General features: G+C 41.9%; 1 protein-coding gene across 12 annotated transcripts in view; it reads left to right on the forward strand.

Moving 5' to 3' along the window:
- TMEM164 (transmembrane protein 164) overlaps positions 1-13,884 on the forward strand; it is a 159,915-nt gene that overhangs the window by 43,107 nt on the left and 102,924 nt on the right. Inside the window, exons 3-4 of one of the 12 annotated variants that reach the window (XM_082447734.1) lie at positions 8,695-8,786; positions 8,872-12,862. The exons of the other annotated variants lie outside the window; for them this stretch is intronic. Coding sequence (XP_082303860.1) covers positions 8,695-8,760 — 66 coding nt within the window. The 3' untranslated portion in view covers positions 8,761-8,786; positions 8,872-12,862. Of the gene's footprint in view, positions 1-8,694; positions 8,787-8,871; positions 12,863-13,884 lie in introns of those variants that run through there. 12 annotated transcript variants of the gene reach the window in all.

Below are 13,884 nucleotides of genomic sequence, written 5' to 3' on the forward strand. Positions count from 1 at the left end.
GGTGGCACATGGGACAAAAAGGTTGATAACCACTGTTGGGTACCAGAAACAGAGCACCATTCTGTCTGCTCCCTCCTCCAGAGCTACCATAACTTACTTACCTGGAGTGATAAGATACAAATCAATTAATGTTGTTAAGAGTTCCAGGAAAACTCTTCAATAAACTAAGCGACTCCGGGATAAATGTGAGATAAGACTACGTATGAAAATCTTCCACAAGTCTTTAGGGCTTTGCAGCTCTGGTCTTAGAAACCCTATTTGGAATCTTTTTCTTCAACTCCAGTAGGACCTGCTCTGAATTTGAGAAACATTGTTTGCAAAGCAACACAGACTTTTAATTTCTCTTCATCTCCTGCTCATTTTTCAAGATGGCCACCACCAGATTTTCTCGTTCTGACCTGTTGGTTCTCTGATATTCTCCATGGTTGTTAGTGTTTTTGTTTTCTCCTTGGTCCACGCACTTGTCACTAGCAAAGCTCCTATTGACTTTAGCAGGCGTGGCATTTATGATTTTTGCAACTGGGAATTCATGGGAAGAAAGAAGGTTATGGAGGGGAAGGTTTAGCCTGGAAGTAGTAGAAGTGTCTGACAGCCATTATTAGGTGGCTGTCAAAATAGAATGCTTTACTCTCTGGCACGTATCACTCCAGGGAATGAAATAATCCAAGAATGATAAGCTCTCAGTTGCCATCTGTCGGTTTGTGATGCTGCTTGCTTGTTCTAGTTAACATTGAACACTGACTTCACATGCCACTTGGAGAAACTTCGAGGAAGATAAGATGATCATAGGGTGTAAAGCAAGCTGACAGAAGGCCTGTCAAGAGAGATGGGCTAAAGGCCAGAGGTATCCGTTTATCAGGATTTGTCTATCTCCTGCTTTCTTCTCTTTCTCTTTCTCTTTGTCTCAAGGATCTGGCAGCATGCTGTTTTTTCCCTTTAATACAACATATTTGCATTCTTTTACCAGTTTAAAGAGGTTAGTTTATAGTAGAGGTGGAGGGCTAAGAGGTCTGTGTTGGGGTCGGATTCTATTTTTTTTCTTAATTACAAAGGTAAAAATATGGGTGCTTGAAGCTCCTGAATGGACATGTCATTAACTTTCAAATTACACGTGAAGCCACAAGTTTGTGCATATATATTTTACAGTGCCTTCTGGTCCAAACTGCTTCATGCCAGCTGTGCTGGGGGGCAGTAGCCATGAACTGTGCCAGAGACCCTGCCTCCCTGGCTTAGGTTGATTGGACTGGGAGTGGCCCCCTGTCCCCAAAACAGCCCGTTGATCACCTGGTGAGCAGTATGGGCTTGATAAGATGAGCTGGGCCATTCATTTTCCTCTCCTAGGAAATTAGAATTGGGAAGCTGAGAGACTAAATAAGACAGTTTGCAGCCGGGACAAGAGCCAAAAGATGATGGGGAGAGGAGCAGTCATGTCAGGCCAAGTCCAAGCTGGTGCTATGAGGAGACAGAAGCCATGAGGAAACAGAGAAGCTAGTAAGAGAGAAGGAGAGATGCCCTGAGAGACAGAGTAGCTGTTCCTTACAACCACCTTGAACCCAGAGCCACCTTCCAGTCCTCCTGAGGCCAAGCTTTATCCCGCACTAGGATTCTCATGGCATACCTGTTTCCTTACCGTAAACCTCCCTTTTGTTGAGCCAGCTTGAATAGGACTGTTTTCTTTCAATAAAAATTGTCAGTCCAACACTTGTCTTTCGATTTCTTGATAATAGCAAGAAAAAATAAGGTAAGTGTTGGTGAAGATGTAGAGAAATCAGAACCCTTGTACACTGTTGAGAGGAATGCAAAATGGTGCAGCTGCTATGGAAAACAGTGTGGAGATTCCTCAAAAATAGAACTACCATATGATCAGTAATTCCACTTCTGGGTATTTAGCCGAAGGAATTGAAATCAGAAAATCAAAGAGATATTAGCACTCCAGCGTTCACTGTAGCACTATTCGCAATAGCCAAGGTGTAGGAACAATCCAAATGCCATCCAAGGATGGATGAATGGATAAAGAAAATGTATGTATGCACAGTGGAATATTATTCAGCCTTAAGAAGGAGGAAATCCTGTCATATGCTATGACATGGATGAACCTTGAGGATATTATGGTAAGTGAAATAAGCCAGTCACAGAAGGACAAATACTGCATGATTCCACTTATATGAGGTATTTAAATAGTCAACTTCATAGAATCAGAGTAGAATGAAGGTTGCTAGAAGCTGGGAGGGAAGGGTTACCAGGGGCTGGGAAATTGCTAATCAATGGGCCTACAGTTTCAATTATACAAGATGAACAAGTTCCAGAGATCTGCTGTATGGCATGGTGCCTATAGTTAACAGTACTTTATCATACACTTACAGATTTGTTTAGAGGGTAGATCTCATGTTAAATGTTCTTATCACAATAAAATAAAATAAATCGTCAGACCAGATCTAGGTCCACAATTGTAGACTTTGGGGCTCGATTGACAACAGTCGGTTAACATTTAGGGTTAAAATGAAGTGTTGAAGACTCTTCTGGGTATTATGGGGGAATAGTGAAAAAACACAGATATCTGATTATTTCTCTCAGGCTCAATGCCGACGTTATGGGCTTTAAATCTGTGTTCCTGGCAAACAGAGTGAAAAGAGGCAGGGATTCTGGCTGTTCATTTAACACCTCACAGCTCTCAACCAACAGGGGGCCTTCTTTATCCTATTTAACCTCTCAGTAGAATATTTGCCTTCCATTTATTCCTCTTTCCAGTCAACTCTTGATTATTCATGTAATCGGGGAGAACATTAATGGAGTAATAGAAGACTTCCCACCTTGGCCTCTCTTCTCTGCCACAGCAGCATTAAGTTCCAAAAATGGAAACCAACCATCAGGAGAGGTAAGGAGGCTGTCTCTCTGTTGAGTTCCTTTTCTGGTGCCAGTAGGAGATTGCTGGAAAGCCAATGCCATCTGCTTGGATTAAAGTAAAAATACAGGATTTGGAAAAACTAAAATACAGTTGGGGGCAAGTTGACCAGGATGCCGTTCTTTCTCTTGCATCTATTTCACCCTCTGTCAGTGCCTCACGTCAGATCACCCAGCTTTCTGATTGGCAACTGATATGCTCAGTTCAAGGTTTGGGACTCAGCCAGCTAAAATTTCCACAGTGGAGTTTCCCAAGGTTTGGTTCTTAAGCCATTTGCATCAGAGTTACCTTGGGTGTTTCTTAAAAATGTTGATTCCTGGGCCCTACCCCAGACCTAGTGAGTCCAGGTAAGGGGGAGAGGAATTGACCTGGGAACATGAATTTTACTCCACTCCTCTCCAGGTGATATTTATGCCTACTGAACTTTGAGAATGACTACTCTATAAAATGACCTGAGGGGATTTGGAGGGTACTTCTGGAAAATTACCACCACTTCCATTTCCCTCACTGTTAGTAGACCAAGTGAGTGGGTGGGGAAAATGGGGCATCCCTGGTGTCAGAGAGTATTTTTCTGAGTGCAAATAGATAGGGATTCTCTACTGAAATGAAAGTGAAGAAAAATGGAGACTCCACCATGCAAAATTAGATGACGCTTAGCATTCAAATATTTGTTGAATTACTGCCTGGATAATTGACAGTTGATTGGGCAGGGACACAGGAATGTTGTGTATAAGTTACAGACTTGGTTTGCATCTATGTTTCCTTCTAAAGAGACCACCCTCTTCTCCATTTCTGCATTGTCTTTATCTAGAATGAAAGTAGCTGGTCATCTCCAACATATTTGGGGTTTAGTGGTAATTTAAATAGATAAGTAGATACTACATGGTGCCACTCAATGGCTGTACCTAAATATAACCCTACTAATCAAAATGAGGATATTGTGTTTATTTTAAGACAGTGGTTGTAGGGTTCAGTCTTTTTTTTCAAACACTGGCTCCATGGAGGAAAGCAAGGTCCTGTGTTTCATTGCTTTCCAAGCATTCCGCAACAACTGTTGAATGGGTTTTGTTCCAAAAGTTTCTTTGGAAATCTATTTAGAATTCAGATTGCATTCTCCCATGGACACAATATTCTTGGGGGTCTGGTTCCCAGACCAGCTGGCAAAAGCCTATTTAATCTGAAATGGAATGGAAGTGCAGTTCCTCAGCCCCTAACCAGGATTCCTAACAGTGTTTTTATGGGAAAAAAAGCACCAGAGTTTCAGACCTGTGATCCTCATTACACATCTGAGTTTCACTCTCTGAGCAGAATCAGAGAGTTGGAGGGAACTTGTTGGAGGGAACAATTCAAACTCCTTCACATGGCTTCCTAGACCTTGTGTGATCTGGCTTCTTTTCACCTCTCCAGCATCGTTTCTTACGGGTTTCCCCTGGCATTCTATATTATCTAGGCAAAAGGAGCTACTTTGAGTTCCCTGAACGTGTCTTTGTAACCTCTGGGCCATTGAAGCCTTTACCCATTGCTATTCCCTCTGCCAGCGACCTCCTTCCCTGCTGCCCAATTGGTGACTCTGTTACAGGCTCTCAAAACTCTGATCATAGGTTTTATTATGCTGTGATTTGTGTGTTTTATGTCACTTCTCTTTCCTCTTGCCAGACTAAATGCTCCACAAAAGCCAAGACCATGTCTGTGTTAACTCGCTGTTGTTGCCCCAGCACTTAGCATGGTGTCTGGCAGGAGGTAGGTTCTTCATAATACGGCAAGTGAATGAATGATTTAGCCCAGGGGTTCTCAACATTTTCGTAGCTGCTGCACACATGATGGTCTTCGTGTGCTCAACAGACTAAGCTGAGGGCTGCGTCAATAAGAAGGTAATATTTGGGTTATATAGAATTCCCAACCGCTGTATCTGTGACTCACCTCTGCTTTCCGACTCAAGAAAGCATATGAAAGCATCTACATCTGCTTCAATTTCTCCTCATAACATGTGGCAAAAAAGCATTTTGCAAGTGAGAAAGAGTGAGCTATCGGTGGGATAAGATAAAAATGAATAGATGTGTAAATAATTTGCAAACTTCAGTCCTCTAACTATTATTCATCATAAATCACTTGCCTCACCTCTCTCGCCTGATGAGACCTACCCATGGGCTGCTACATGGTTCTGAGAAGCACAAATCTGGTCCAGTCCTGATGTGGGCTTTGAGATTTAGAAAGGACAAGTCTTTTGCCCGAGTCCATACTTCAGTGAACAGCTGTTCTGGGAATACAATCTAAGGCTTTTGACTCCCAGGCCATTGTACTTTCTTCCAGAGGTGTACGTTCTATAAATAAAGTCAGCATGCATTGAAAACAACTTAATCCTTCCGTGGATATTCAAGGCAGTCTCAGATCACTTGACCGGGGTCACTGCAGGTGATAGATTGAGGGCAACAGGAGGGTGAAGTAATGCAAAAAGTACATTCTCTCATTGAGGTTTGGTTCATCAGTGCAAGGCCTGGGGGGAGAGCACAGGGAGTCCAGCTAACCCAAGGCACTGCTTACGGAATTGAGATTTAACAGATGACTCTTCATTATGCTAGGATTCCACATCTGCACGGAGTGTAGAGCGTGACTGAATGCTCAGTGGGTATTTCTTGATTATGCGATTTACAGAAATCACTCCTCTGGTGTGATGATAATACCAGTTAGAATTTTTTATACCATTGAACATTTAATTGGTAAGCATGTGGTTTGATAAATAAGGTGGTGGCTGTTATTACTATTATTACTTTTCAGGAGCTCCTATAGAGTTAGGAGGAGCCTTTCTGCCATTGGGTTTGGGACCCTGCGTCAGCTATTAAAAAGTACATGGGGACCTTAAATACCTGTTGCTTAATGTTATTTGTACTTCTGGTTATGAGTCTTGTGTGTTTCTTCTGCTCACAACAGAATCTGCCATAGGACTGAATGAAAGGAAACAGCCTAAGGGGTCACACTAAGTAAACTTCACCTAAGTAAAGTTCACAAGCGTTTAGGAGAAGCGCCGATCCGCTGGTCCCTGGAGAGGAAGGGAAAGCAGGGCTTTTCCAGGTGTAAGCCTGTGACCCAAGGTTGGATTCTTGTGGAAGGTACGTGGTTGGCTGGAGAGGACAGCATAGCTCACTTCTCACCTGCCTTTCTGTAGGGCACACTCCACGGGTCTCATATCAGGCTGGGTATTTCTCCCTGTGGTGAAGAAGACAGGCCACCCAAAGTCCTCGGAGACTGGTAGGCCAATAGCGTAATGAGTGAGAATGGAAAACACCATTCCCTACTCCCCTTTAAGAAAAGGTAACCTATGGTTTTGTAGTCCTTCAAACTGCCAGTACTTGGCTCCATCCCAGTTTTTGCTTCCATGCCACTTCTTTAATGTCACTGAATAAACTCCTGTCTGTCTGTCTGGATTGAGGGCAACGGAATGAACCTAGAAGGGCTATCCTGGAAGCCACACACCACCAAATTCAGGGCTGTTTGCATCTGCCTCAGTGTTTCCTTGTAACGTGACAAAAAGCATTTTGGTTCTAAGTAACAATGCAAAGCTTCCTGGAGTGAAGCAAATGTGAAAAGTGTAATTTGAGGCAGTTCTCAGAAAAGAGCCTCTTCTGGTAAATAAAGGCTCCTTTTCCTTATTCTTTCTTTTTTTTTTTTTTTTCATTTATGCCTTATCACATTTTGTCCAATTTCAGCTCATCGCAGGCTGAATTTTCCTTTTGATGTCGGCTTTCCAGAATAGTCCTCGACTGTAAAAAGGGAACAAAAAGGCCAACTTCTTGGCTTTCAATTTGCAGCATCCCCAGCCCTTTCATCTATCTCAGTGCTCCTCTAGTTGGGAACAAAACCCAAGCTCCAGGGTCAGAACACATATGGAGGAAGAGCGCTTTTTCAAACTCCAAGCCCACGCGGATTTCATGTTTCATTGTCATACTGCTTTGCGATACAGGGTCAGCTGCGGGTAGGGAAGCTAGAGAGGGCTTGGAGGAAAAAAACTGGTTCACCAAAACAGACATTCCCATTTTGGGGGTCGGAAGTTCAATTCTGAAGAAAGCGTGTTCTTAAGGGATTCATTTGCTAATCCAGGGCTGCTTTCCATCTTGAGGGCATGTGTGTCAAGGTACCCAGCCCGGAAGATGAAGCAGGAGTTTGATGTGCTGGCGTTCAGGCGCTCGTTCAGACACTGTGCCTTTTGTTCTCTAGTTTCCTGTCCATTCTTCAGTGTCTACTTTTCCTCTTCTGCTACCTTTGGTTGCACATCACAGAAGACCTATGTCTTTTGTGCTCCTAGCTTGTTGTCTTGGTTACAGACTTCTTTGGCCTGCCTTTTTTTTTTTGAGGGGAATATACTGCTTAAAGAAGAGTTTTAAAAATAGCAACTGAGGGCTCTTTCTCAAAGGATACTGGGGTATTCAGCAGTGGGTAGAACTAGGGTTTGCAAACCTGGTTGTAGTTTGAAATTGCCCGGAATGCTCTAAAATACTGCTGCCCAGGCCCCAGGCTCAACCAGTTGAGTCAGGATTTTGGGGAATGGGCCCCAGGAATTGGGATTTTATTTTAAATTAACTGGCTAGGTGATTCTAATGTGCATTCAGCATTTAGAGCCATTGAGGTGGGTTTTTTTTATTGAAGTATAATTGATTTCCAGTGTTTCAGGTGTACAGCAAAGTGATTCAGTTATACATATGTACGTATTTTTCAGATTCTTTTCCATTATAGGTTATTACAAGATATTGAATGTAGTTCCTTGTGTTATATAGTAGATCCTTGTTGGTTATCTATTTTATATATAGTAGTGTATACATTTTAATCCCAAACTCCTAATTTACTCCTCTCTTGCCCATTCCCCTTTGGTAACCATAAGTTTGTTTTCTATGTCTGTGCATCTATTTCTGTGTTGTAAATAAGTTCATTTGTATCATTAGAACCACTGAGTTTTTTTTTTAATAGATCTTTATTGGAGTATAATTACTTCACAATACTGTGTTAGTTTCTGTTGTACAACAAAGTGTATCAGTCATATGCATACGTAGTCCCCATATCCCCTCCCTCTTGAACCTCCCTCACAGAACCATTGAGTTTTAACAGCAAAGCCAAACAGTTGGGTTCCGAGCTGTTTGAGACAGGTGAGGAAAATATGATCAACCTTTTTGTACCTTAGTTTTTCCTGCCTAGAAGATGCAGCCAGTAAAGCTTGAGGACCTACAGAGTCTCACTGCGACTGCCCTGTCATTGCTGTCACATACAAAAGAGTGGCACCTTCCCTTCAAAAAAAAATATCCAAGTATCCAGCTGGCTTGGTGTCTGGGCCGTAACAGTGGCTTGAGGCAGTCTCGGGGATTAAAATAAATCTTCCAGTTGCTTGAAGAAGGAGCTTATCTATGGGGAGGCACAGCAATTTCACTTTCCCCAGTACAGTTTGGACAGAGCTTTCCGGGTTTTTGAATCTGTCCCAACTTCTAGCTGACTCCCTTCTTATACTCCAGAAAGTTAACAGAGTCGGGCCCAATATTTTTATTCTTTGTGAAATTTCCTTTTTAATTGTTTTTCTAACATAGAGGCAATGCCAAGCCTATGATCCAAACCTGAAACATTACAAGAATATGACATGTAGCAAATAAAAGTCCCCTACAAGTCTGTCTCTCACCATCAGTGTGTTTTTCCTTCAGATTTTATGTTTGATTGGTTGTTACTGAAAAACTCAAACAATTTGAAAGGAATAGAAGGGCATGTATAATTCTCTCCAACCCCTTACCCCTAATCTGTTATTTTTTTCTCCCCAGAAACAAACCAGCATTACCAGTTTCTTGGAAATCTTGAGAGGCATTCTATGCATAAACAAGGCTTGAATATTTTAAAGTGACTTTTTGATTAGGTAATCACATCTATCCACCTACAAGAGACATCTGTTTGTTTCATTTATTCGTTCAATAAGTATCTGAGCATCTTGAATGTTCCAGGCATTACGTCAGCTTCTGGATCTCTAATAAGGACCAGCGCACAGCCACTGCCCTCCAGGAGCTTACAGTCTAGCAGGGAAGATTGACATTTAACAAAGACACAGCTACTGTCAAATGAGAAATGATGATGAGCGTTGTGAAGGAAAAGAATGGAGTTTACATGTGTCACTTCCAAAACAGTGGTTGGTAGAGTCCCCTTCCCCAATTTTCTAACATGGAGGTGTGGATGGGAGATAGGAGGCAAAGACATAAACTGCAACCTTTATTCTTGCCAGCAGTTTTCTTTCCTGCCAGAATTTTCATCTGACAAAATGACCTGCTGAGAGTTGGGGTAATAATCTACCAGCTAGCTTTGTACTTGGTTGACAGAGTGCTGGCAGTACGCTAGATCAGACCCTTGTCAGACAGACTGAACTTCTTGCAGACAGGAACTATGTCTTGCATCTCTGTGTGTACCCAGAACGCCAGCAAGGACAAACTGATGCAGGCACTGGGCAATAGGTCCTTTTATTATGTTTTCATTTTATACCTTAGCAGCACCCTTCAAGAGGTAGGTGTTCTTATTCCCATTTTTAAAGATGAGAAAACTGAGGCTTAATGAGGCAGGTGTGTGTGTGTATGTATGTATGTATGTGTATACATATATATATATAGCTCCCTTCTTTAAAAATACTGCTGTTCCCCTCCCCCCCCCCCCCCAATTCCATGACCATAGTCATAAAGCTTCTCGGTGGCAGAGCTCTGCAAACATTTGCTGGCTCACGTGGCTGTGACCCTGACACAGTTGGTTCCCTTCCTGCAGGGAACTGGATACCATCCACCCCTCCCACGGGTTGGCCCAGGCTCTGTTCCTTCAGAGTTGTCTGGAAGAGTTTTAAGACAACCAGGTTATCTATCCTGTTCTAAATATTTTTCTGGGATTGAGGTCAAGGTAGCAGCATGATCCTGTCCTAAATGGGCCAGAGGAGGAGGACACCCGTGGCTCCCCAAAAGGTCATGCCTCTCTGTACTCACTGCCCCTCTTCCCTCCTCTTCCAGCTTGTGTCTTGGGCTGGGCTGTAGCCAGGGAACAGAGTCACACTTGCACAGGTTTCCTGGGGAGCGTTTCTGTGTCTGACCCTATGTTAGGGACTATGGGGCGTGGAGGCAGAGGAAGCTTCTCAAAAGACAAATGGGGGAGACAAAAGGTAGTATTGGCTACAAACACGTCTTTGCAATCAGACAGTTCTGTGTTCAAGGCCTGACTTACTTAGTCGTGTGACCTTAGGCAAGTTGCTTAACCTTTCCTTAGCTCAGTTTCCTCATACGTAAATGGAGGTGAGTTGGGGTGGGGAATAGCACTTATCTCTTAGGATTGCTATGAGGAATACATGAATGTAGTGCCAGGCACCTAGTGAAGCACTCAATAAAGAATAGTTGCTGCTGTTATTATTATTATTATTATTATTAACATTAATCTCATCATCATCGCTACTACTACTGTTATTATTTACAACAGTAAGGAGTGATAAGTGTATAGTAGCAATACATGCAGATGGCGTTCAGAAAAGGAATGATCAATTGGGGGAGTGTTATCCAGGAACTGTCTGGAGGAGGTAGAAGAAGTGGAATGAAATATGCCAGGTAGAGCAAATATGAAAGTAGGAGGCCAAGCTGAACTGGAGTGGGGACGAAAAGGAACAAACCCAACATCTGGCATATTTGGACCCTGTTACTAGCTCACCTGTCTTCACAGCCCATCTTTCCAGCCGTTTGTGGCTCCCCATAGGAGTCCTACATTACTGCTTGCGGTTTAGATGTGGTGGTCAGAGGGGGACTTGTTGCTGGCTGCTCTGGCTGGGACTTAGAATGTGTCTGTGCCATAGTAGAGTTGACATGGGTCCTAACTCTGCAACTTGGTTGGTGGGTTCAAAGCCTAATTTTGATCAGCTTGCCTAGGGATGTTGGTTTCACACTCCCAACCTTACAAAAGACTGCTTGATTAACCACAAGGCGGATATGAATGGATCAATGATGGGAGAGAGATCTGTATAGACACATAACACTTGTGTCTATGTCAGGTCATACCTTTCCTGATAGCAAGATTCCTGAAGCCAAATTAAACAGGGGCTTATTTAATAACCTAAAATCAGAACCTAATGGAATTGAATGGTCTTATGAAAGAGACCATGTAGGTATATCACACCTTTGTATCGACAAGAACATGGGTCCTTTTCTCTCTCCACTGCTGGAAAAAACATCAATGACGGTTTTTCTCTTGGATGTTTCTGTTTTCTATTTCTATGCAAACACTGTGTGTGTTAAGACCATGTTATTCTCCTGAGTTTCTTTTTCATCTTCTTCATAAGATTTGGAAAATACCCACTTCTCAACAGCAATACAGTTAGAGTGATTTCTTCTCATTGAGTGCTCTTTTTGGCTTTGTTTCCAAATTCTGATGTTTCCAAGCAGGGCCGCCACGAATGGCTATGCACTGCACAACCCTAGGAGAGGGTGCCATTCACATAGACTATAAATGAATGGCGCCACTAGGGTTGTGCAGTGCACAACCTACACAACTATACTCGGCGGCCCTGGCATAATGTAATGTCAGTTTTCTTCATCTTGAGCAGTTTCTGGGAGAGGTAGAGACTAGCAGTTTGGAACCATTCTCAGGGACTTATTAAGGGGGGTGGGGCTTGAAGCTGTGAGCTGCTGCTGTAGCTAGGAAAGGAAGAGAGAAGTGCGGTTATGGCTTTGAGAGGATTATCATCTGGCAGTGGGAACCATCATATGGGAGGACTACTTACGTTCATTCTTTTAGTAAATAAATTTTTGAGGCCCTCATAGAGGGTTGAAGAACAGGAAGGATTTGCATAGAAGGGAGCATTTGAACTGGGCCTTGTAAGAGAAGCAGAGTATAAACATGTAAAGATGAATTGTGAGGAGAGAGTTCCAGGGGAAAGGACTAGCAAGAGGAAAGACAAAGATAGGAAGCTGCATGGTGTATATGGGTAATGGTAAATAATTCAGTTTGGTTCGTGAAAAAGGGTAGTGAGCGATAACGCTGGTGGGGAAGATCAAATGATGACGGGGCAGGGGAGGGATTTGGATGCCAAATTAAAGAGTTTGGACTTTATTCAACAAGCAATAAGGAGCCATCTGAAGTTTGTTTTTTTAAAATAGTTTATTGAGATATAATTCATTACCGTACAATTCACCCACTTAAAGTGTTCAATCGGTGGTTTTTAGTGTATTCACAGGTATGTGTAGCCATGACCACAGTCAGTTTAGAACATTTTCATCACCTCAGAAAGAAGCTCCAGACCATTTAGCTAACATTCCCCTACCTGTCCTCCCATCCGCCCAGCTCTAATCACTGACTGCTCTGCTTTCTGCTTCTATAGACTTGCCTATTCTGGACATTTCAGGAATGGAGTCATATAATATATAGTCTATTTTGACTGACTTCTTTTACTTAGTATAATGTTTTTAAGGTTCGTTCATGTCATAGTGTGTACAAGAACTTCATCCCTTTTTATGGCCAAATAATATTCCATTGTATAGGTATACCACATTTTGTTTATCCATTCGTCCATTGATGAGTATTTGGGTTGTTGCCACCTTCTGGCTATTATGAATAATGCTGCTATGAACATCCATGTATAAGTTTTTATGAGCATTTCTCTTGGATATATACATAGGACTGGAATTACTGGGTCATATGATAACTCTGTGTTAACTTTTTGAGGAACTGCCAAACTGTTTTCCCATATTGCAGCACCATTTTACATCCCTACTAGCAGTGTATGAGGTTTCCAATTTCTCTGCATCATCATGAATACCTGAGATTGTCATTTTATTTTAGCCTTGCTTGTGGGTGTGAAGTGGTATCTCACTATATATTTGATTTGCATTTCCCAATGACTAATGATATGAGGTACCTTTTCATGTGTGTATTGGCCATTCATATGTCTTTTTGGAAAAAATGTCTATTCAAATCCTTAGCCCACTTTTTTTTTTAAATTAATTAATTAATTTATTTATTTTTGGCCATGCTGGGTCTTCATTTCTGTGTGAGGGCTTTCTCTAGTTGCGGCAAGCGGGGGCCACTCTTCATTGCGGTGCGCAGGCCTCTCACTGTTGCGGCCTCTCTTAGCCCACTTTTAAACTATCATCTTTTTATTATTGAGTTTTGAGAGCCACTTATGTATTCTGCATGCTAGGCCCGTATCAGAGACAAGATTTGCAAAAATTTTTTCCCATTCTTTGGCTTGTCTTTTTACTTTCTTGATAATATATTTTGAGGCACAAAATATTTTAATTTTCATGAAGTCCAGTTTACCTATATTTTCTTTTGTTGCTCATGCTTTTGGTGTCACATCTAAGAATCCATTGCCAAATTGGGATCATGAAGATTTACCATTATGTTTACTTTTAAGAGTTTTATACTTTTTGCTTTTATATTTAGGTCTTTGATTCATTTTGAGTTAATTTCTGAACACAGTTGTGAGGTAGGGGTCCAAATGTCATTCTTATACATGTGGAAATCCAGTTGTCCCAGCACCATTTTTTTTTAAACTGGGATATAGTTGTTTTACAATGTTGTGTTACTTTCTGCTGTACAGTGGAGTTCCCTATTATACAGCAGGTTCTTATTAGTTATCTATTTTATACATATTAGTGTATATATGTCAATCCCAATCTCCTGGTTCATCCTGCCCCCCCCTTTTCCCCCCTTGGTGTCCATATATCTGTGTTGCTATTTCTGCCTTGCGAACTGGTTCATCTGTACCATTTTTCCAGATTCCACATATATGCATTAATATACGATATTTGTTTTTCTCTTTCTGACTTACTTCACTCTGTATGACAGTCTCTAGGTCCATCCACGTCTCTACAAATGACCCAGTTTCGTTCCTTTTTATGGCTGAGTAATATTCCATTGTATAGATGTACCACATCTTCTTTATCCATTCGTCTGTCGATGGACATTTAGGTTGCTTCCATGACCTGGCTATTGTAAATAGAGCT

The sequence above is a fragment of the Balaenoptera physalus genome (genome assembly GCF_965194825.1).
Source record: "Balaenoptera physalus genome assembly, chromosome: X".
NCBI classification, from domain to species: domain Eukaryota; kingdom Metazoa; phylum Chordata; class Mammalia; order Artiodactyla; family Balaenopteridae; genus Balaenoptera; species Balaenoptera physalus.